The sequence below is a fragment of the Somniosus microcephalus genome, chromosome 2 (assembly GCF_052327205.1).
Source record: "Somniosus microcephalus isolate GS21.2 chromosome 2, FLI_Smic_1.0, whole genome shotgun sequence".
Taxonomy (NCBI): Eukaryota; Metazoa; Chordata; class Chondrichthyes; order Squaliformes; family Somniosidae; genus Somniosus; species Somniosus microcephalus.
The window spans coordinates 332512614-332537261 of record NC_140988.1 but is presented as its reverse complement, the minus strand read 5'-3'; the positions used below and the strand labels follow the sequence as shown (position 1 = coordinate 332537261).

Sequence of the window (24648 nt, the reverse complement as noted above, 5' to 3'; positions counted from 1 at the left end):
TTGCATATACAAGTTTGCAGAAAAGTTGTGTGGCACAGCAAGTTGTGTGGATGGGAGTAGTATGTTACAAAGGGCCATAGACAGATTAAGTGAGTGGGCAAAACTATAGTAGATGGAATTCAACGTGGGGAAGTGTGAGGCCATCCACTTTGGATCCAAGAACGACAAATTAAATATTTTCTTAATAGAGAGAGACTAAGAGCTGTGGAGAAGAAAATTAATTTAGTTGTCGATATACATAAATCACTAAAAGCTCATGCATAGGTAGAAAAAGTAATCAAAAAGGATAATGTCCCTTTAAATGCTCCATCATTTTAACAAAGCAGTCAGATATAAAATACTTTGCTAAGTGACATCTGGATCGAGATGTCCTTGGGCCTTCCTCCTGCTCCTGGATAGTTTTAATATAATAGTCGTACCCATTTATTTGCAACTCACTTAATTGCAATTCCTGTTTTAATGCAATCATTTCTAAAGTCTCTTTTTTACCCTATACATCCAATTGTGAAAAGTTTGTTTTATTGCAATTTCATTAAGTGTAATTCTTGCTTATACGCCAGTGTGGCACGCAGAAATCCCATATTAACAAGACTTGTCATTTTTGAACCAGGGGCTTTCATCTCTCAATTTGATTTGGTTTAGTGGTCAACATGCCCAAGAATCAGCTTGACCTGGTTTCCACCTATCTTTTAGTGTTGTATGGGTGAGGGAGGAATGGAAGTTGAATTCCCAGATGGCTCGACAAAAAAAGTGCCGTGACGTGTCACTGCATGAGCAAGCGGGTGCTTTGACCAGTTTGAAGGAAATGAAGATTCAAAAGTTAGTCGCACAGAAATATGACATTTCTAAATCTCAGTTTTCTAAATAGAAAAGCGGACGCCTTGAAAGACTGGGAGAAAAATGAAGCGGAAGCATGAAAGTAAGATGGCCGATGTTGATGAAGCACTGCTTAGGTGAAGAGTGCAATGTTTGATTCATTTTATGCACTGAAAAGAAAAATGCAGGTTGAAGAAGTCCGAGCGCCACCAAAAAAGAAAATCATGGAATTAATTGCAGCATAAAAAGAGATGTGAACATTTTTTTACTTAAAAAATTAGCCCGGATTTTGATGAAAATACAATGGCGTGTGAACGACTCACGATGTTATTAAAGTACAAATCAGCCAGCAACTCGTGGTAAGGGATACCCAGTGCACCACAACTTGCTGGCCAATTTGTGCCGCTCCGTTAGCTTTGCATCTCACCTTTAACCTCCCATGGTTTTCATGAAGTTGCTGCATTTACACATTAATAGCCCATTAAACTCACCACAGAAAGTTAAGTCCAGTAATTAACAGTGCAAGTACCCTTTTAACTCTGTGATAATTGTTAATGACTGTCAATCAATTTCTCTTGCCCAGAAAGTGAACAATTAAAAGTGTAGAATCTAATTCCTTAAGGGGTGTGAATTGTTGCAGATTTTTTAAATGGCACATTTTTAAAAAATTTAAATTTCTTTTATTACTTTTCCTTTTCCTCTCTCTCTCAATCAAATCTTTCCATCTCTCTTTCTGTACCAGATTTGACATTGAATTCACCCACTCTAATTCACCCTTCCTTTTTTTTCCCTCTCAATTTATTAATCTCACTGTTTGTACCGTGGTTCACCCAGGTCCCAGATGCCTTGTTGCCCTCGTCGCACCATTATCAGCTTGCACTTCCAGCAACTTTGTGGGCAAAACATTTTAAAATCTAAATGTGCACAAACAAGTCTAACTAACGGGGCACACCATGAGATGCCCCACTTGAACAAAACCTGGGCCATTATAGAATCATAGAATGGTTACAGCACGGAAGGCGGCCATTTGGCCAGTCCCGACTCTCTGCAAAAGCACTTCAGTTCATCCCACTCTCCCGTTCTTTCCCCCGTAGCCTTGAAAATTTATTTCCTTTGAATACTTAACCAACTCCCTTTTGAAAGTCGTGATCGAGTCTGCCTCCACCACCCTTTCAGGCAGTGCATTCCAGATCTTAACCACTCACTGTGTAAAAAGTTTTTTCTTACATCACCTTTGGTTCTTCTGCCAATCACCTTAAATCTGTGTCCTCTGGTTCTCGACCTTTCTGCCAATGGAAACAGTTTCTCTCTATCTACTCTGTCCAGACCCCTCATGATTTTGAACACCTCTATCAAATCTCCTCTCAATCTTCTCTGCTCCAAGGAGAACAACCCAAGCTCCTCCAGTCTATCAACGTAATTGAAGTTCCTCATTCCTGGAATCATTCTCATAAATCTTTTCTGCACACTCTCGAAGGCCTTCATATCCTTCCTAAAGTGCGGTGCCCAGAATTGGACACAGTACTCCAGTTGGGGCTGAACCAGTGTTTTATACAGGTTCATCATAATTTCCACACTTTTGTGCTCTATACCTCTGTTCATGAAGCCCAGGATCCCGTAAGCCTTTTTAACTGCTTTCTCAACTTGCCCTGCCATCTTCAACGACTTGTGCACACATACTCCCAGATCTCTCTGTTCATGCACCCTCTTCAGGATTGTACCATTTAGTTTATATGTCCTTTCCTCATTCTTTCTACCAAAATGTTTCACTTCACACTTTTCTGCATTAAATTTCATCTGCCACGTGTCCGCCCATTTCAACAGCCTGTCTATGTCTTCCTGAAGTCTATCACTCTCCTCCTCACTGTTCAGTATACTTTCAAGTTTAGTGTCATCTGCAAATTTTGAAATTGTGCCCTGTACACCCACGTCCAAGTTAATATATATATCAAGAAAAGCAGTGGTCCGAGTACCAACCCCTGGGGAACACCACTGTATACCTTCCTCCAGTCTGAAAAACAACCGTTCACCGCTACTCTCTGTTTCCTGTCACTTATCCAATTTTGTATCCATGCTGTAACTGTCCCTTTTATTCCATGGGCTTCAACTTTGCTGGCAAGCCTATTATGTGGCACTTTGTCGAACGCTTTTTGGAAATCCATGTACACTTCGTCAACCGCATTGCCCTCATCAACCCTCTCCGTTACCTCATCAAAAAACTCGATCAAGTTGGTTAAACACGATTTGCCTTTAACAAATCCGTGCCGGCTTTCCTTAATTAATCCACATCTATCCAAGTGACTGTTAATTTTGTCCCTGATTACCGTTTCTAAAAGCTTCCCCACCACCGAGGTTAAACTGACTGGCCTGTAGTTGCTGGGTTTATCTTTGCACCCTTTTTTGAACATGGGTGCAACATTTGCAATTCTCCAGTCCTCTGGCACTACCACCGTATCTATGGAGGATTGGAATATTATGGCCAATACCTCCGCAATTTCCGCCCTCAATTCCCTTAGCATCTTAGGATGTATCCCATCCGCTCCTGGTGATTACTTTAAGTACAGCCAGCCTTTCTAATAACTCTATCAAATTTTATACTATTAAGTGTCTCCACTACCTCCTCCTTCACTATGTCTATGGCAGCATCCTCTTCCTTGGTGAAGGCAGATGCAAAGTATTCGTTTAGTACCTCAGCCATACCCTCTGCCTCCATGCATAGGTCTCTTTTTTGGTCCCTAATCAGCCCCACCCCTCCTCTTACTACCCTTTTACTATTTATATGCCTATAGAAGACTTTTGGATTACATTTTATGTTGGCTGCCATTCTATTCTCATACCCTCCTCTTTGCCCCTCTTATTTTCTTTTTCACTTCTCCTCTGACCTTTCTATATATAGCCTGATTTCTCAGATTTATTTGCAATCTGACATCAGTCATAGGCACTCTTTTTCTGCTTCGTCATACTGGCTATCTGTTTCGTCATCCAGGGAGCTCTGACTTTAGTTGCCCTATCTTTGCCCCTCGTGGGAATGTAGCTTGACTGTACCCGAACTATTTCCTCTTTAAAGGTTCCACTACAGTTTTGCCTGCCAATCTTTGATTCCAGTTTACCCGGACCAGATCCGTTCTCATCCCACTGAAATTGGCCTTCCCCCAGTTAAACATTCTCACTCTAGATTGTGCCGTGTCCTTTTCCATAGCTAACCTAAACCTTATAATACTATGATCACTGTTCCCTAAATGTTCACCTACTTAAATGTTCACCTACTGACACTTGCCCTACCTCATTCCCCAGAACCAGATCCAGCAATGCCTCCTCCCTCATCAGGCTGGAAACATACTAATCAAGTTCTCCTGAACTCCTCTTACCCCTCTCTAATTTCTCTGCAAATTTGCTCCTCCATATCTTTCCCACTATTTGGTGGTCTACAGAATACATATAGAATACTGCATTCAGCTTTTTAAGATGTTGTCAATTTTAAGATATTATACTGTATTCACCCTTGTAAGATGCTGTATAAAATTTAAGCAAATAAAGGTTGTTATGCATCAGACCAGCCTTGATTTTTATTGCTTTCAGCTTTATAGAAATACATGGATTTTTTTCATAATTTGCAAAATTGTACCAATACGGTTCCACTGTACCTCATGTTAAAGTTTAATAATCATATATAATATGGAACTCTACAATGAAAGTGTTAGTGATGGTCTTCACTCTCAAATATCCCTGTATCAGATTACCAAAGAAATTGCAAATAGTTTCACAGTACACATTTGATTCAAATGCAATAACCCACAAACAATATTGTTGTTCAAAGCATTTTTAAACTGTAAAATTGTAAATTAGTTTTATTTCGTAGCTTCAAAGGATTTACTGAAATGTTGAATTTTTGTACAACTGATGAAGTATAATAGAGAAACCTGGCTTTGTGAGACATGCTAAATTAGCTGATCTCAGCCAGATAGCAGTGGGGATGCTACACTCAACACTCCTGCATAAGGAGAGGAATGTCAGCCAGAGTTCCCACTCCTTATTATCCAGTAACTCGTTACAAAGTGTACGCAAGTGAATGTCAAATGAGAACAGAATTGGGTTTAATTGCGACATCCTGATCAAATAACTTACTAACTCTCACTATCTAGGTTCACGTACAAAGAATGGGCAATTGAGAAAGGTACCAGAGGATGAAAAACACTTAAGAAGCTATATCCAACCCTCAGGAGGAGGAGGTGCATGACAACTGAGGAACAACAGAAAGTAAATATGTACTTCTAACTCCTACAATCAAACATAATGTACTTACATGCCACACCAGATGCCAAGCCATATAGCAATCCACTTCCCTCAGGGGTCTGCTCAAAAACCTGAGTTCCTGGAGGTGGACATTTCTCTTGCCTAATGAAGTTGTAAAGTAATGTTTTTACAATTCTGCTAGTATACTGAAGGCTGTGAAAAGAAGAAAAAAAAGAAAAGCTCAATTTATCTATCACTGATAATTCCGATCTATTAAAACATTAAAAATAGTGGCCTAGAGTTTCCGCTAGGTTCCAGCGCCATTCGCCCAAAATCAGCACAAAAGATCACGGAATTTCTAGTGCAAATTACATCCAGCACAAATCGAGTTTCTGCAATCTCTTGCATTAGTTTAAATAATACCATGCTGGAAGCCGGCAACGCAGGCAAAACTGGCCATGCCCCAGATTGAATTCATCACCATGGCGTGTTTCCACTAATTGCACCCGTTTGTGGGCCTTCGAGGAGGCCCTTAAAATTAAGTTTTTTTTTAAAGGCACAAATAGGCACCTTTTTAAAAACTTATAAATATCTTTAATTTACTAAGAAACTGACTATTGTACACCAATGTAACTAGTAAATGGTTTTGTATAGTTTTAAAAAAAAGTAATTTTCAGTTATTTAAAATTGTGTTGTTCCCAGGTGGTGGACTAGGCACTCTGATTCAAAATGCTTATTTTTTTTTGTGATAACCCCTTTTCAGCTGGGTGAATAAAACTGCACCATGTTACCACTCTTAAATATATCAAGGAATATTTTTAATGCACATTTTTAAAAAAAATTGACATACTAAAACACTGCCCAATTGCGCTGGTTCATTGAAGATTTTACAATCGGTGATATGCAAATGAATTTGAGCAAACAATTCACTTTGCAAAGCTATCGCAATTTTGAGCAAAATTCGCACCAAAATCGGCAGCTGTGTCCAAAGCGGAAACTCTTGGCCAGTATGTCAACACTCCAGACATCACACACACTGTATAATGCAAATTTCTGTATCACACTTAAGTGATACTTAGGCTAGTATGTCTGCAGCTTCTTAATTGACTTTCCAACAAAAGAATCCAATGTTGATCAGACGGATACCTGGGATGGCAGGAATGACGTATGAGGAGAGATTGGGTCGATTAGGCTTATATTCACTAGAGTTTAGAAGAATGAGAGGGTATCTCATTGAAACTTATAAAATTCTAACAGGACTAGACAGTCTAGATGCAGGAAGGCTGTTCCCGATGGCGGGGAGTCCAGAACCAGGGGTCACAGTCTAAGGATAAGGGGTAAGCCATTTAGGACTGAAATGAGGAGGAATTTTTTCACCTAGAGTGGTGAACCTGTGGAATTCTCTACCACAGAAGACAGTTGAGGCCAATTCATTAAATATATTCAAGAAGGAGTTAGATATATTTCTTAAGGCTAAAGGGATCAAGGGATATAGGGAGAAAGCAGGGGCAGGGTACTGAGTTTGGATGATCAGCCATGATCGCATTGAATGGTGGAGCAGGCTCAAGGGGCCGAATGGCCTACTCCTGCTCCTATCTTCTATGTTTCTATGTTCTGGCCTGTAACCTCCTCAAACATTAACTTCAAGGATGCAGAGTAATTATACCTTGTAACATAAAGCCACATTTTAGCATTGTTTAATATTCCTGTCCTTATAAAACAGCACATTTTCTGACTTCGTATAAATTAAATGTTTTCAGTGACTGCAACCGTCTGAACAACATTCAGCAGTACACATTCACCTTGAGCGTCCATTTTTAGGGAGTACAGGTGCTGTTTGATACCAGACATGTCATAAGTGAGCAATAGTTGATAAATATCCAAAGTGTTGATCTTTTTTGATAAAGTATTTTATTATTCTTTTCAATGGTAAAGCAACTTGGCCCCAGGCTTCTGGAAATGCCACTCTATAACTAGCTGCTCAGAGTTGGGTAAATACAGTCTGGGATGAATGGCTCTCGTTCGCTCGCTCTCCCTCTTGCACACATAATTTTTTCCACCCTCCTTGTGAAAAAGTAAGCAGCCTCCACGTTGCTCCCCGCAAAATGCTATGATTGCGATCAGGAACCTGCTGCATAGGAAACCTACCAATGTGCTGTGTTACTCCCATGATGACTTCTTGTATACATGATGCTAGCCCACCATGATCTTTAGTGGACAGCACATTGCGACTCATGGTCTTTAGTCAAAGATTTATTGTCCTTCTTGCAAGAAAAGGGTTAAAGCAGAATTCTACTGCTGACTCAAAGTGATTTGATATTGTTGTAATGTTGACTTTTAACCTTTGTTTAAGGAGGTATGATTGTTAAATTGTAATGTCTTAACATAACTAATTGATGTTACAATTGTACAGCTACATAGCAATTCCAAAATTCTATGAACTTTTAAACAGAGAACTGACCCTTACAGCACCAGTAGTTTTAATGTACTTGTGTGAAGTAATCACCTGATAGAGAATGTGCTTTAATGGCATAAGCTAAACGAAGGCATGCCAGTGCGTAATGATTCCCAAGCTTGAGGACCTGTAATCACTGAGAAGTGGTTGCAAGGATGCCAATTAGCCCTGCAGAATAAAAACTTGTAAAAACATTATCTTTTTAATTAAAGTTTATGTGGGGTGGGAGGACCATGTACTGTAGTATGGTCAGTGCTGAACGATACAGAATCAAAGACAAACTTGTGGTTAACTGATTCACATGATTGAACAGGTCCTTATTAGTTTCTCCTTATATGGAGTGGTTTTTAATTTTTGGTATAACTGTGTAATGTAGAGACATGCCAATGGTTATGCAAGAGAAAGGTGCAAGTAGCAAATTGTAAAGAAAATTTGGGTGCAAAGGCTTTGATCATCCTGAAACTGAGTTCAGAACTGTAACACGTTTGAATCCACAATCATTAGGTGTGATTACAAATACTATATTAAATATATGTGTATATGCTTAATAAATCTGTGAACACTTGACCTTAACTTTTCCAAGATCTTTATTGATTGAGGAATGCTTAGAACATCTAATTGTACGTAAATGCACCCTAACATTTTCTTGCTTTGGAGGCTAATAAATAAACCCATAACCAGCTAATCAGAAACTGTCCTATTACACTGCTTTTAGGTTTTCTTTGCATCAACACAGTACACAGAGGAAAGGTGGGACACAAATTCACAATCACATGTCCCTATGTGGAAAGATCCCAATCTTGACTATTCTGTCAGGAAGCAGGTATTGAGTGCAAGAAAGCATACCGCCCTATTAGTGGGGGGGGAGGGGGAATTAATCAAGCACTCTGGCAAGGCCATTCCTTCAAACCTCCAAAAGGTCCCATTAAGAGAGGGGAAGGTGTTAGAGCTGCTTGTTTGTCAAATAGTTTGCGCTGCAGGAAGACCCACAGGAGAGGGAAGGGAGTGAGTGGGGAAAACATGGTTTGCCACATTAGAAAATTTATTTTAAATACATTTTTTCTTTGAAAATGTTGGACCCAGAATAGAAGAGCTTGTTTTTTTGACACCAAACTGCTTATCAAATGTCTTTGAACTTTTAGTCTGCATATTATGGTAGCTATAGAATTATTTACAGATCACCCAACAAATCAACAAATGCAGCCATGGAAAACCTAGGTTTTAATAGAATAAGCGGTTTTAGTTCAAATGTGAAACATCACATTAACATCTGTAAATACCTATATAGTGACCATTTTCTGTTGCTATGGCAAACAATGATAAACATAAGAGGGGACCATATTAGCTCATGCTTCTCAAGTTCATCCTACTCATTCATCAAACTGTGGAAATTTCATAGCTGGAAATATCTAAAATTCAGAATGATCAGTCCTAAAAATAATTCAAGTAATAGCTCATGCCTTTTATTTGGAGGAGTTAGGGCAGGGTGATATATTTTTTTGTCAGTTCTGAAGCCGTCTTACTGTTGATCTAGTTACCTTTCCTTTCAATGAATTAATTCCACATGACTGATGTGGTCAAAAATAAGACGATGCCAAGTGCTTCTGTTCTATACTATGTTGATCCACTGCAGCTTGCAAAGTAAGTCTTGCTGCTGTACCTCACAACCTTAAGCTGATGATCAACACAGTAATTGCTGAACATCCTTCCAGATGCTTCCATTTTGTTGAACACAACTTATCAAAGCAGGTCTGTTTAACCAGTGCCTACTGGGCTTATCAAGCAGCAGACTGAAAGGGTTAGCAAGGTTGCCGGTAATGGACCAGCATTAGTCCATGGATAGATGGGAGCATATGTTATGTGCTGTTAATTGACTCATTAATGTTGACATCCTATGTCAAAAGTGTATATTCTTTGCAGCTGAGCCCTAACCAATTCCGATGTCATACAACCGTGCTGGTGTACAGCAGCACAAGAGTTCTGATGCCCAGCTAGTCAGCTGGAGAGAAAGGAAGGTTGGTTAAAGGAAAGAAACTTGCATTTATATAGCACCTCACAACGTCCCAAAGCAATTTACAGCCAATGAAATACTTTGGAAGTATAGTCAATTGTTTTATAAGCAAACGCAGCAACCAATTTGCGCACAGAAAGGTCCCGCAAACAGCAATAAGACGATTGACTAGTTAATCTGCTTTTTGTGTTGCTGATTGTTGGATACATTTTGGCTGGGACAGCAGGAGAACTTCACTGCTCTTCCTTGAATAGTGCCGTGAGATATTTTACATCCACACAGAGGACAGAGCCTCAGGATAATGTTGCACCACCTATGTCTTTTGGATGAGACAAGAACAACTCTTCGGTTCACAGCCATGGTAATGTTGTTGTCATATTAGTCATGATTGAGATTGCAACGCTATCATAGATTAAGATTGGCACCACTGCTCCCTTTAAGGTGCACGGCTGCACAGTGATCTGTAAGCTCCCCGCAGTGCAATTCAGTGAGCTGGAGCGGGAGGAGGAGCCCAATACACAATGGCCTGGTGAATCTTCACAGAGAATCGTCTGTGACCTCCAAATTGGATCGGCATTTGCTAAAATACGGAGCCCTGGAACCCGGCGAGCGTTGTCTCGGGATTCTATCAGTACTTTTTCTGCGGAGACACAGGTAGTCCGTTCCCGGGGACTCAGCGGCGGCCACACTTTGAAACAACACAAGCTGTTGCCAGAGGTGTTCTTTGTGGTGGCAACACAAAACCTAGAGAATCCTCTGAGTTGACTGGGGGGGGGGGGGGGGGGGATGGAGAAAGAGAGGGGGATTTACGTGGCTTTTGTTTTGCTGCTGTCTGAGGAGATTCATTAGATGGTACATCCCGACGCCTGCAAGCAGTTGGGACTATATCATCTGTTGTATGAAATGTATATCCTTATCCCTCCGCCACCCCAGCCCACCAAACGCCTCTCCAGAGCGGCCTGGCCTTCCTTGGCGCATGGAAGTAGCGTGCTGCAATGAGAAATCGCTCCGTAAAGCGATGTGTCCAGGCGTAGTTTGTCGTTGCTGTTGTAATGTTTTTTAATCTAATAAATTAAATTGACAAGTCATCCTCACTTTGAATGGAGTCAGAGAAAGGGAAGGTCTGTGATAGGATGATACTTGAATCATGCAACTGTCAAGTTCCTTCATTCACATGGTACAGACCAAAATATTAGTGTTTTCTCAGGGTGGGGTGGCAATTTATTAAGTTGTGTTTTTTCAATGCGCTCTCATTTCATTAAATCAGAATCAGTGTGAAATCTAGCTTTCAAGCGTTTCAGTCATGGACATAGCACTTAATTTCAAATGGTTAAACAATAAAAGAATCAAACAATAAATTGGCAGAACAATCTGCACTCATTGCCAAGGATACCAGCTTCCTGTATTATGGAACAATGAATGAAATCGAGTAGGTGATCCCCCAAAAAATGGGAAAATCATGAAATCTGTCATGTAATAAAAACCAAATTTGTCTTTTTCAATCACTGCAAATCAGTGGCCCTAGTCACTATTCATAAATGGAACATTGTTGAAATCAACCAGTGCAGGCTCTTGCCCGCTTCCTGACTGATGAAGATTTTTCATCTCAGAGTTACATTGAGGCTACAGCACAGAAACAGGCCATTCAGCCCAACTGGTCTATGCCGAGGAAAAACTTTTCAATACATAGAAACATAGAAAATAGGAGCAGGAGTAGGCCATTCGGCCCTTCGAGCCTGCTCCGCCATTCAATGAGATCATGGCTGATCATCCAAATTCAGTACCCTGTCCCTGCCTTCTCCCCATATCCCTTGATCCCTTTAGCCTCAAGAAACATATCCAACTCTTTCTTGAATATATTTAATGAACTGGCCTCCACCGCCCTCTGTGGCAGAGAATTCCACAGGTTCACCACTCTCTGGGTGAAGAAATTCCTCCTCATTTCTGTCCTAAATGGCTTACCCCTTATCCTTAGACTATGACCCCTGGTTCTGGGCTCCCCGGCCATCAGAAACATCCTTTCTGCATCTAGTCTGTCCAGACCTGATAGAATTTTATAGGTTTCGATGAGATCCCCTCTCAATCTTCTAAACTCGTGAGTATAAGCCCAATCGACACAATCTCTCCTCGTACGTCATTCCTGCCATCCCAGGTATCAGCCTGGTGAATCTTCGCTGCACTCCCTCCATGGCAAGAACGTCCTTCCTCAGGTAAGGTGACCAAAACTGCACACAATACTCAAGGTGTGGTCTCACCAAGGCCCTGTACAACTGCAGCAAGACATCCTTGTTCTTGTACTCGAACCCTCTTGCTACGAAGGCCAACATACCATTTGCCTTCTTAACCGCCTGCTGCACCTGCATGCTTACCTTCAGCGACTGGTGCACAATAACACCCAGGTCTCTTTGCACTTCCCCTTCTCCCAATCTATTGTCATTCAAATAATAATCTGCCTTCCTGTTTTTGCCACCAAAGTGGATAACCTCACATTTATCCACATTATAGTGCATTTGCCATGTTTCTGCCCAATCACCCAACCTGTCCAAATCGTACTGGAGTTTCACGACATCCTCCTCACAGCTTACCCTCCCACCCAGCTTTGTGTCGTCTGCAAATTTGGAGATATTACATCTAATTCCCTCGTCCAGATCATTAATATATATTGTGAACAGCTGAGGTCCTAGGACCGATCCTTGCGGTACCCCACTAGTCACTGCCTGCCACTCGGAAAACGACCCGTTTATTCCAACTCTTTGCTTTCTGTCCGCCAACCAGTTCTCTATCCAAGTCAATACCTTGCCCCCAATCCCATGTGCACGCTAATCTCTTGTGGGACCTTATTGAAAGCCTTCTGAAAGTCCAAATACACCACATCCACTGGTTCTCCCTTATCTATTTTACCAGTTACATCCTCAAAAAATTCCAGTAGATTAGTCAAGCATGATTTACCTTTTATAAATCCATGTTGACTTTGTCCGATCCTGTCACTGCTTTCCAAGTGCTCTGCTATTACATCTTTTATAATAGACTCCAGCATTTTCCCCACTACCGATGTCAGGCTTACCGGTCTATAATTCCCCGCTTTTTCTCTACCACCTTTTTTGAATAGTGGGGTAACAATAGCTACCCTCCAATCCATGGGTACTGTTCCAGAGTCTATCGAGTTCTGGAAGATGACCAGAAATGCATCTACCATCTCTAGGGCCACTTCCTTAAGTACCCTGGGATGTAGACCATCAGGCCCTGGGGATTTATCGGCCACTTTGGGCAAAAATAGCAAAAACACAACTGTCGATTCAGGCCACTGTTGATGCTTTGCCTTCCAAAATTGATAAACTTGGAAGTCCCTGTTTGCAGAGATGGGTTCAGCAAGGTACTCAGAAAACTCAGTACATAACGCACAAACACCTTAAAAGTTCGACAGAAATCATTCTTTAAGGATGTGTGCTGATAGCAAGGCAACACGTCATCTATTTCAAAAGGCACAGTAGATGTGTAATATTCGTACTTCCATTTGTAATGTATGGTGGACACAGCTCTAAAAACTGCCTTCCAAATTGACCTGTTTATTGTATAACAAGCAAGTCAATAGTGCACAGATAATGGGCCCAGACTTAACAAAACTCATACGATTACAGCATCAATAACAACTATATTGACTGCCTATGGTTGTGGGCATTTTCAGATTCCTGCCTTTTCATTATTTTCGCAACAAAATCAGATTCTCACTGAGAAACTTCAATATACAATTCTACTGTTAATAGTTACATAGGATTTCATGTTTCTTTCTCGTTGCTTCATCACGGAGCAAAAGTTTTGTGAATAAGCATCACAGTGCAATTATGTCAACTATTTCAATAACAGCATACCAAGTGTCACGGATGGGATGACTCCGATTAAATTGGATTCAGCGCAGTTTTATTTTTGTAAACGAGACATCCAAGTAAATGGCAAAATCAACTGCATTTGTGATCACAATGGAAGACTTGAAGGTTAACCTTAAAACTCATGGCTTTTGTACTCTAGTTTGATTTTCTGAAAATGATCAATTTCTTCAAAAATTTGTATTGCCTTTGTAGTGTCTGAGCTAATAAAATATTCCCATGTTTTTCAAAGTTATCCAGCGGACTTTGAATCAGTAGTGGGCACCATAATGCCCCAGCAGCTATTATCTTTGTCTGTTTATGTGAAGAGTACTGCCATTGTTGGGTCTCTATACAGTTCAGAGGATTCATCAGAGTTCTGGACATCTTGAATTAAATCTGCTATGCTGGCGATTAGCTGTAAATACATGAGGCAGATATTGGTCATACATTTAGGTTGATTTCAGCAACAGGAGTCTTCCTCCAAAAAAGGCCACCATTGAGGCAAGTCTGAATTAGATCAACTCCAGACTGCACCATGGCAAATTCCTCAGCATGTTTTCCATAATTTTTATTTGAATCTGGTGACTATCTTAACATGCGACATCTCCCATCTTTACTTAGTGGCAATTCTTTAATTTGGCTTGTGCCTCCGACTGAAATATTCTGCTACACAGGATGCAGTCTATCCACTAACTAGCAGTACTGTCACTACAAACTCATTGGTAAAAATCAGGATTCTCATTAGCATAACTGTAGAATTTTGGAACTCCATTTCATCTCTGTACAGGGGTTAAGGAGTTCAGATTTGTAACAAGTCTGACGTTGCAGTACCAGTAACTGGAAGCAGTTGGCTAGAGAATTAACCCTGAAAATTATATATGAGCATAAATCTCGTGATCAAGTTCATGCATGCAGGAATTGATTTTTAATTTTTTTAATCCGACTGATGGACTAAACACCAACTTCAAAATTTTCCATTTGGTGCTGTGCATTTAACAGTGTTTGGTCTCATTAGTGAAACTCAAACATATAAATACTCCATGGGACAAATTGATCCCTGTACCACTGGAGCAGGTTGTGGACGGGGAGGAAGGGTATTTATGGAATACAAAGTAGAATAGGGGAGAAGAGTGAATCTTTTGCAGTTTTGTTCAACTAGCTTTGCAAATCAGAGTATTTACGTAGAACTAACTCCCCTCGGGATATTAGGTGGGTGGGCTTGGTCCATGATGGACTATATTATACATAACCTGGGAGGGAGCAGGTTTGAAATGCCAAATGGCCTTTTCTCATTCCATGCTTTATGTTCTTGTGGTATTTGTTGGGTTTCTATATGAAGAACAAAAAATCAAAATACAATTTTCACCCATAATGGTAAAAAAAATTCCATCTCCCTAAAAATAGCAATCCTGTTGAGAAATGTGCTCAGTCAGAAGCAAGACTCTTAATTGGGTGATTGAGTACAATCTTGTGTTTACACATGAGTCAGTCTCTCTCTAGAAGCCATAAAGCAGCGAATTCTATAGACAGAGTGGAAAGATAGAGGGGTTAGCTGGGCAGGAAGAGGAGACATGAAACTCGAAGGGAAAAAAAAATGAAGCAAATTAAATTAAATTGAAATCAGGGTTTCACAGGTGGCTATCTTATTGCATCAGCCTGAACACTAAATATTGGCAGGTTATTCAACAGTGTACAGAATCACAGCCAAGCCCAATCTCAAACAAATACAAACATGTACTAATAGGAGTCACTAGATAGCAGCATGAAATGGAATCCCTCACTAATTGTATTTTCCCTTCCCTATCTCAACAGCATTGAGGCCAATTGTAATGCCTCAATCACTGGCCTGAGATAACTAACTCAACAAAGACAAGAGATCACACTCAATACCATACTAGTCTCTATGGTTCAGTATATACATTTAATACAGTGCACAAATAACTTATGATATTGCCTAATATTTTCAGCAGCAGAGCACAACAATGGAAAATTTAAAATAATTCACTTTGGAATTTGTTTTTAAATAAATCCTGAATTTTGTTTTAAAAAAATGAACAAAATGGAATCTTTCCATTCCCGCTACATGTGTGTTTCATTATTTTTAAATTACAGATTTATGATCAAATTCATCTGTCATCACTACTTCTTGTGGGAACTTGCATAAAGTATTCAATGAAAATAAATACAGGCTCCTGTTACTTAAAAATTGCAGGGACTTCATCACAAGTAGAAATGATGAGAAAGATGCTGGTGCAAGATGGGCTATGTGGTCTTGTTGACTGCCACAGGTCAGTTTAATTGGTGTACATGAAAGTTGCCAAAGTTATAATGCAAACATCTGTGTGCTGGATGTATGGATACAGATGTTTTCCTGTGGACAGTAACAAAGGCATTGATTAGATGACAAGAACAGCAATGCACAATTGCATAATAAAAAAAAACTAGTGGATCCTGAAATCTGAAAATCAACTTTACAATAAAATAAGTTACACCCAAGGCACAGCTTACAGGAAAAGGGGGAAACTGAGGTGGGTGAGGAGAGCAGGGATGTAGCTACATATAGTTAGATCACAAATATCACACTCAAGTCATTTCATAAGAACATAAGCAATAGGGGCAGGAGTAGGCTATATGGCCCCTCGAGTCTGCTCCGCCATTCAATAAAATCATGGCTGATCTTCGACCTCAACTCCACTTTTCTATCCAATCCCTATATACCTAGATTCCCTTAGGGTCCAAAAATCTATTGACCTCAGCCTTGAATATACTCAATGACTGAGCATCCACAGCCCTCTGGGGTAGAGAATTCCAAACATTCACCACCCTCAGTGAAGAAATTTCTCCTCATCTCAGTCCTAAATGGCCAACCCCTTATCCTGAGACTATGGCCGCGATTTTGCGTTCGGTGTCGGGATGGGTGCGGGTCAGCTGGTTTCCGGGTTCTGGTCCCGCCCCCAGCTGCCTCCGCTCCACAGACGTGATTTTCCCTTTATTGACGTTGTTAAGCCCAGCCAATTAACAGGAAGCGGGTCTAATGTCACGTCATCTGCTGGTTTCCTTAAAGGGACCATGCACAATTTTATTTTGACAGTTGATTTCTCAGTGTTTGATAGCATTGAGGTGCTGAAAACACTGACAATCACTGCACAAAGGTGAACTCTTGCACCCAGGCTCTCCAATGACGCCCTCCATATATGCTGGAATAGATGGCAGCTGCAGGTGAGATGACAGAAGCGATCTGTCACTGGCGAGCGAGGTTCTCCCAATGAGGTGGCACTGGACATATATCTGGATTTAAAAACTTGTAAGCTAAATAAATCTGTATATGTTTTAAAAATGCAGTAACCAACATTTTATTTGCTCTGAAACTCACCATGTGCAACATTGCATCCTTCACACCACTTCTGCAGCTGTCATCTATTCACAAACATTACACCAGACTCACAACACGCCACACATACCTACCGTGGTGTCCGGACGTCAGGAAACCCGACCCAGAAGTGGAAAAATCGAAAAACAGGCTGAACACTACTGACAAGTACCTGTTAATAGGCAGGTAATTGCCTTTAATCCGTTTCCCGCCGCTAGGTGTCGGGTCCATTCGCAAAAAGGGGTCCCGACACTGAGGAAGGCTGTTTGGAGGCGGGTTGGGGACCTGCCGTCAATCAATAGGACTTTAACCTCTGACCCGCCGCTGAGCGCCAGCAAAATCGCAGCCTATGCCTCCTATTCTAGACTCTCCAGCCAGGGGAAACAACCTCTCGGCCTCCACCCTGTCAAGCCCTCTAAATTACATGTTTCAATGAGATCACCTCTCATTCTTCTAAACTCGAGTGTACAGGCCCATTCTACACAATCTCTCCTCATAGGACAACCCTCTCATTCCAGGAATCAATCTAGTGAACCTTTGTTGCACCCCCTGTAAGACAAGTATATCCTTCCTTAGGTACGGAGATCACAACTGTACAGAATACTCCAGGTGTGGCTTCACCAAAGCCCTATACAATTGCATCAAAACTTCCTTACTGTTGTACTCCTTGCAATAAAGGCCAACATACTAATTGCCTTCCTAATTGCTTGCTGCCTCTGCATGTTAACTTTGGTGCTTGGAGGCCCTGACCATCATTTTTCAATCCTCTCTGGCTTCAGGTGTGGTGCCGGAGGACTGCTAATGTGGTACCCTGGTTTAAAAAGGGAGAAAGGATAGACCGAGTAATTACAGGCCAGTCAGCCTAACCTCGGTGGTGGGAAAATTATTGGAAAGAATTCTGAAGGACAGGATAAATCTTCATTTAGAAAGACACAGATTAATCAAGGATAGTCAGCACGGATTTGTTAAGGGAAGGTCGTGTCTGACAAACTTGATTCAATTTTTTGAGGAGGTAACAAGGAGGGTAGATGAGGGTAGTGCATTTGATGTAGTGTATATGGACTTTAGCAAGGCTTTTGATAAGGTTCCACATGGCAGACTGTGCACGAAGTTAAAAGCCCATGGGATCCAAGGTAAATTGTCAAGTTGGATTCAAAACTGGCTCGGAGACAGGAAGCAGAGGGTAATGGTTGATGGGTGTTTTTTGTGAGTGGAAGGCTGTTTACAGTGGGATTCCGCAGGGCTCAGTACTACTAGGTCCCTTGCTTTTTGTGGTATATATCAATGATCTTGACTTGAATATAGGGGGTATGATTAAGAAGTTTGCAGATGATACTAAAATCGGCTGTGTTGTTGATACTGAAGAAGGAAGCTGTAGACTGCAGGAAGATATCAATAAATTGGTCAGGTGGGCAGAACAGTGGCAAATGGAATTCAATCCGGAGAAGTGTGAGGTAAGGCATTTGGGGAGGGCTAACAAGGAAAGGGAATACACATTAAATGGTAGGACACCGAGTAGTGTAGAGGAACAAAGGGACCTTGGAGTGCATGTCCACAGATCCCTGAAGGTAGCAGGCCAGGTAGATAAGGTGGTTAAGAAGGCATACGGAATGCTTGCTTTTATTAGCCATGGCACAGAATACAAGAGCAGTGGGGTTATGCTTCAACTGTATAAAACATTAGTTAGGCCTCAGCTAGAGTACTGCGTGCAGTTCTGGTCACCACATTACAGGAAAGATGTGATTGCACTAGAGAGGGTACAGAGGAGATTTACAATGATGTTGCCGGGAGTAGAGAATCTTAGCTATGAGGAAAGACTGGGACTGTTTTCCTTGGAACAGAGGAGGCTGAGGGGAGACCTTGTTCAACTGTATAAAATTAAGAGGGGCATAGATAAAGTGGATAGAAAGGACCTATTTCCCTTAGCAGAGGGGTCAAAAATCAGGGGGCACAGATTTAAAGTAATTGGTGCAAGGTTTTTGGGGATGAGTGTGGAAATTTCTTCACCCAGAGGGTTGTGGGGGTCTGGAACTCACTGCCTGAAAGGGTGGTAGAGGCAGGAACCCTAACCACATTTAAAAAGTACTTGGATGTGCACTTGGGATGCTCTAACCTGCAGGGCTACGGACCAAGAACTGGGAAGTGGGATTAGGCTGGATAGCTCTTTGTTGGCCGGCGCAGACGCGACGGGCCGAAATGGCCTCCTTCTGTGCTGTAACTCTATGATTCTATGTGACATCAGGGAAAAATACAAATAAGTCAAAGCTAAAGGCAGTGTATCTGAATGTGTGAAGCATTCGCAACAAAACAGATGAATAGCGCGCAGATAGAAATGAACAGGTTTGATCTAATAGCCATAACAGAGATGTAGTTGTAAAGTGGCCAAGGTTGGGAAATAAATATTCCAGAATACTTAACTTTTAAAAGAGATAGGCAAAATTGAAAAGGCAGAGGGGTAGCCCTAATATTAAAGGATGGGATAAAGACAATAGAGAGAAAGGATCTTAGCTCTGAAAATCAAGTAGAAGAATCGGTTTGGGTGGATCTAAGAAACAGCAAGGGGCAGAAAACATTGGTGACAGTTGTTTATAGGCTCCTAAACAGTAGTTGTACTGTAGGGCAGAGTATAAATCTGGAAATTAGAGGTGCATGTAACAAGGGTACTACAGTAATCATAGGGGACTTTAATCTACATATAAACCAGGCATCCCAAATTTGCAGTAATAGTGTGGAGGATTAATTCATGGAATGTATGCAAGATAGTTTTCTAGGTCAGTATGTTGAGGAACCAATTAGGGAACAGGCTATTTTAGATCTAGTATTGTGCAATGAGAAAGGGTTAATTAATAACCTTGTCGTAAAGGGGCCTTTAGGGAACAGTGACCATAATATGATAGAATTTTATATTGAGTTTGAACGTGATTTAGTTAAATCTGAAACTAGGGTCTTAAATCTAAACAAAGCAAACTATGTAGGTATGAGGGGCGAATTTGACAAGGTAGATTGGGAAACTACATTAAAAGGTATGATGGTAGAGAAGCAATGACTAGCATTTAAAGAATTAATACATCATTGACAACAAATATACATTCCTTTAAGGCACAAAAACCCAGATTTATGAAAGGGAAGTTGTGTTTGACGAATCTGTTAAGAGTTTCTTGAGGTTGTAACAAGCAAAATAGATAAGGGGGAACCAGCTGAAGAGGTGTAGTTGGATTTTCAGAAGGCATTCGATAAGGTGGCACACAAGAGGTTATTAAACAAAATTAGGGCTCAAGGGATTGGGGGTAAATATACCGTCATGGATTGAGGATTGGCTAACGGACAGAAAACAGAGTAGGAATAAACAGACCATTTTCGGGTTGGCAGGCTGTAACTAGTGGGGTACCGCAAGGATCAGTGCTTGGGCCTCAGCTATTCACAATTGAAATCAATGATTTGGATGAGGGGACCAAATGTAATACATCAAGTTTACTGATAATACAAAGCTGGGTGGGAATGTAAGTTGTGAAGAGGATGCAAAGAGACTTTAAGGGGATAGAGACAAGCTAAATGAGTGGGCAAGAACATGGCAAATGGAATATAATGTGGAGAAAAGTGAAGCTATCCACTTTGGTAGGAAAAATAGAAAAGCAGAATATTTCTTAAATAGTGAGAGATTGGGAAATGGTGGTGTTCAGAGGGACCTGGGTGTCCTTGTACAAGATTCACTTGAAGCTAACATGCAGGTACAGCAAGCAATTAGGAAAGCAAATGGTGTGTTGGCCTTTATTACAAGAGGATTTGAGTATAAGAGTAAAGACGTCTTACTGCAATTATATAGGGCCCCGGTGAGACCACACCTGGAGTATTGTGTACAGTTTTGGTCTCCTTACCTAAGGAAGGATATACTTGCCATAGAGGGAGTGCAACAAAGGTTAACCAGTCTGATTCCTGGGATGGGGGGGATTGTCCTATGAGGAGAGATTGAGTAGACTGGGCCTATATTCTCTGGAGTTTAGAAGAATGAGAAGTGATCTCATTGAAACATACAAAATTCTTACAGGACTTGACAGGGTAGATGCAGGGAGGATGTTTTCCCTGGCTGGGGAGTCTAGAACCAGGGGTCACAGTCTCAGAATAAGGGGCTGGCCCTTTAGGACTGAGGTGAGGAGAAATTTCTTCACTCAGGAGGTTGGTGAATCTTTGGAATTCTCTACCCCAGAGGGCTGTGGAGGCTCAGTCGTTGAGTATATTCAAGACAGAGAGCGATAGATTTTTGAATATTAAGGGAATCAAGGGATATGGGGATAATGCAGGAAAGTGGAGTTGAGGTAGAAGATCAGCCATGATCTTATTGAATGGTGGAGCAGGCTCGAAGGGCCAAATGGCCTACTCCTGCTCCTATTTCCTATGTTCTTCTGTTATTTGTTGTGCTGCAATTGGAGTACTGTGTGCAGTCCTGGTCTCCATACTACACTAATGTGTATAGTGTAATAAAGCAAATAACATAAGTACACGTTGTTATTTATAGCAACAGCATGACCATTTTTGCAGTACTGTAATTGCAATCCAGTTTGCATTCCATTGTTAACTTCTTGCTTAACTTGATACAACAGTTAAAACAGATAAAAGAATAGAGCGGTTAAGTGAATAACATTAGTTGGCAAAATAATTATTCATTTAATCGTTTTGCACTGCACTGAGTATATTCACGATAGAGATCGATAGATTTTTGAATATTAAGGGAATCAATAGATATGGGGATAGTGCAGGAAAATGGAGTTGAGGTAGGTCAGCCATGACCTTATTGAATGGCGGACAGGCCTGAGGGGCCAAATGGCCTACTCCTGCTCCTATTTCTTATGTTCTTATATAATATCTCAAGAAATACAGATTGCACTAGTATACAACTTCTGCTAGGAAACTGATAGCTAATGTAGTCTCCAGCACCATCTACTGGCAAACATTATGTACAAAAAACATAAAATAGACTCTTAGCTAATACGTTACGTTGGGGGATCAACCAGAAAACACACTCCAACTTAGTTTTGTCATAAAATCAAGAGGTTGCAGAAGAAATTTTCTGCAGAAAGTAAAATTTACTTGCAAGTGTACGAAAAAGCTGCAAAGAATTGTACTGTGTTCGTGGAAGAACAACACGATTTCAAGTGCACAATGTTTTCTTTAAAAAAAACTTGCGCATCCTTTTTCCTCATATCCTTTAATATTTGTGCTGTTCAAATGCTTATCTAATTCCCTCTTAAATACCATGATTGACTCGACTTCAATAGCCACCTGTGTAATGCATTCCATATTTTAATACTTTGCATGAAAAATTCTTCTGGCCTCCCTTTATGCTTTTAATACTAATAGTAAGATCATGCCTCTTGTTACCAAATCATCGACCAGAGCAAGTAATGTTTCACTAGAGTACTTACGCTCTTGAATACTTTAAAAACCTGAAAGGTTAACTCATTTCTCTCTCCACAGGTGCTGCCTGACCTGCTACATGTTTTCCAGCATTTTGTGTTTTTATTTCAGGTTTCCAGCATACATGGTATTTTGCTTGTTTTCTATTAATCACCTCTGCTGTAGTGAAAACAATCTTAATTTTTCAAGTCTCCCATCGTAAGTGTATTATCTCAAGTCATGTCATGTCATTCGACTAAATCAAATTGCATCTTTTTCATGGCTCTTTCTATAATGGATTGCCCACAATTGCTCAAGTACTGTGACTCAACCAAAGTCTTGAACAAATTCATCGCCACCTCCATACTTTTGAATTGAGTTCCCGAAAACCCAGGAAATCATTTGGCCTTTTTACGACCATTCTCACTTGCAATCCTGTGCATTTCTCACACCATTAAGAACTTTACTCAAAGGGATAAGGTCCATCAAAAAGGACAGGTTTAACAGCCTCTCATCAGAGATTAAGTCCTGCTGTACTCGTGGTCACTCTGCTCTGACCTTCTCCAACAGATTATCGTTCATTTCAAGATATACTTATGTAGGCCTTGCTGTTCACATACGCACATTTAAAAAAAAAAAAAATCAAATCATCTATTTGAGTGAAATTGACATACCATTGTCCTTGCATCAAACATTTGTATATTAAACTCTCTCGAATGATCTCCTTCTGGAATAGTTGGTAAGACAGAAGAACTAAAAGCGTGGTCACAGATTCAAGAAGAATGCTGTATGTAATATCTCTGCAAGTAGAAATCAAAATAGTTTAAAATCAATATGCTGTCGATTATAATTATAATTACATTTCTAAAACATAGCATCTTGCAGTAGCCTGCTGTAAGTAAGTTTCATTTACATAAAGCATCAAAAGTGCATTAAATATTAAACCGATAGCTCTCGAATGGTTCAACTGAATAAGGCTGTGAGTAGCTGAATTCAGACCAGGAAGGTCCCAAGTTCGATCCCAGTCTGTGCAGAATTTGCTAGTTTCAGCAAAAGCAGTGGCAAGGGAGATACACTTGGCTTCAGCATGCCCAAGAAAAATTAGCCAGAGATAGTAATCCAGATCACTTAAGTGACCTCTGCTCGAAGAAGAACTCATGTGGATGTCCGGATCAAATTTGTACTTGTATTCGTTCATGGGATGTGGGCATCGCTGGCAAAGCCAGCATTTATTGCCCATCCCTGATTGCTCGAGAAGGTGAGCCGCCTTCTTGAACCGCTGCAGTTCGTGTGGTTTTCATAGCGGTTTGGTTAAACCGAGTGGCTTGCTAGGCCATTTCAGAGGGCAGTTAAGAGTCAACCACATTGGGTCTGGAGTCACATATAAGCCAGACCAGGTAAGGACAGCAGATTTCCTTCCCTAAAGAACATTAGTGAACCAAATGGGTTTTTATGACAATCGGGTAGTTTCATTATTGATACTAGCTTTTTATTCCAGATTTATTTAATTAACTGAATTTAAATTCCCCAGCCGTGGTGGGATTTGAACTCACGTCTCCGGATCATTAGTCCAGGCCTCTGGATTACTAGTCCAGTAACATAATCACTATGCTACCATTCCCCATTATTTTCTAACCTCTATTTATCCATGACATCTTGAAACTAGTAGTAGTTTCCTTCTTTTTTTTTTAATAAATAGAATGTATTTATTCTGTATATTTGCAATCGGTTTTCTAAAAAAAAAAAAAAAAAATTGTTAACATCAAGCTTGTGTTGCTGGGAGGAAGACGAGAAGTCTGAGAAAGATAAGGAGTCCCAGTTTTGACATGATCAGCATTATAGAATATCAAGATAAACCAATCAGCAAATAGACAGATCATCAAGCTGCTTTTATACAGATTTTCAGTTATGTTATTGCGTAGTGTCTCTCTCCAGCAGTTGGCATTAGTAAATCCAGCAAGTTAAATTTGAGGTTGCCACCAGCTGCACGAGACCCTCATGTCAGGAGCCGGTGAAACTAAGGTATCACAAAACCAATATAAAAGCAGCTTTAATCTGGACAATCGCTCAGTGCCTTCTTTCCCTTGCTATAACAACTCAAGGTGGGTCACAAGTTATAATTCCATTAAAAGGAGGCTAAAATAATGGAGGATGAAAGCTAATCTTAACTGCAGTACAAAAGAAAACACACAGACCACCACCAGTTTTATGCTGCAACTTTCAAACTCTGCAGTCTGATGTCCCCATCACCTATGCTTCAAACATTTCCCAAATCAAGGAGCATTCATTGTTCCCAGTTTCAAAGGTTAACCTGAAGAAACATTTATGTAATTACCAAGTGATGCCAAAGGAGTAATTCTAAATAAATAAATTCAAAAATCACACAGGAACCAGGCTTTAAGGCTATCCTTCCTGAAGGCCAATTACTAGAGCAAAAGGTTAACTAAGAGCCCAAGCAAGGGATGCAGTCGTCTCCAAGCACTAAACAGCAAACAATCATTGATAA

The 24648-nt window shown here is 40.6% G+C and overlaps 1 protein-coding gene across 1 annotated transcript in view; it reads right to left on the bottom strand.

Moving 5' to 3' along the window:
- Nucleotides 1–24648, bottom strand: part of dym (dymeclin) — a 527720-nt gene that overhangs the window by 431171 nt on the left and 71901 nt on the right. Inside the window, exons 6-7 of the mRNA XM_085966565.1 lie at nucleotides 22817–22942; nucleotides 5120–5262 (exon numbers count right to left, since the gene is read on the bottom strand). Of these exons, the coding sequence (XP_085822691.1) occupies nucleotides 5120–5262; nucleotides 22817–22942 (269 nt within the window). The remainder of the gene's footprint in view (nucleotides 1–5119; nucleotides 5263–22816; nucleotides 22943–24648) is intronic.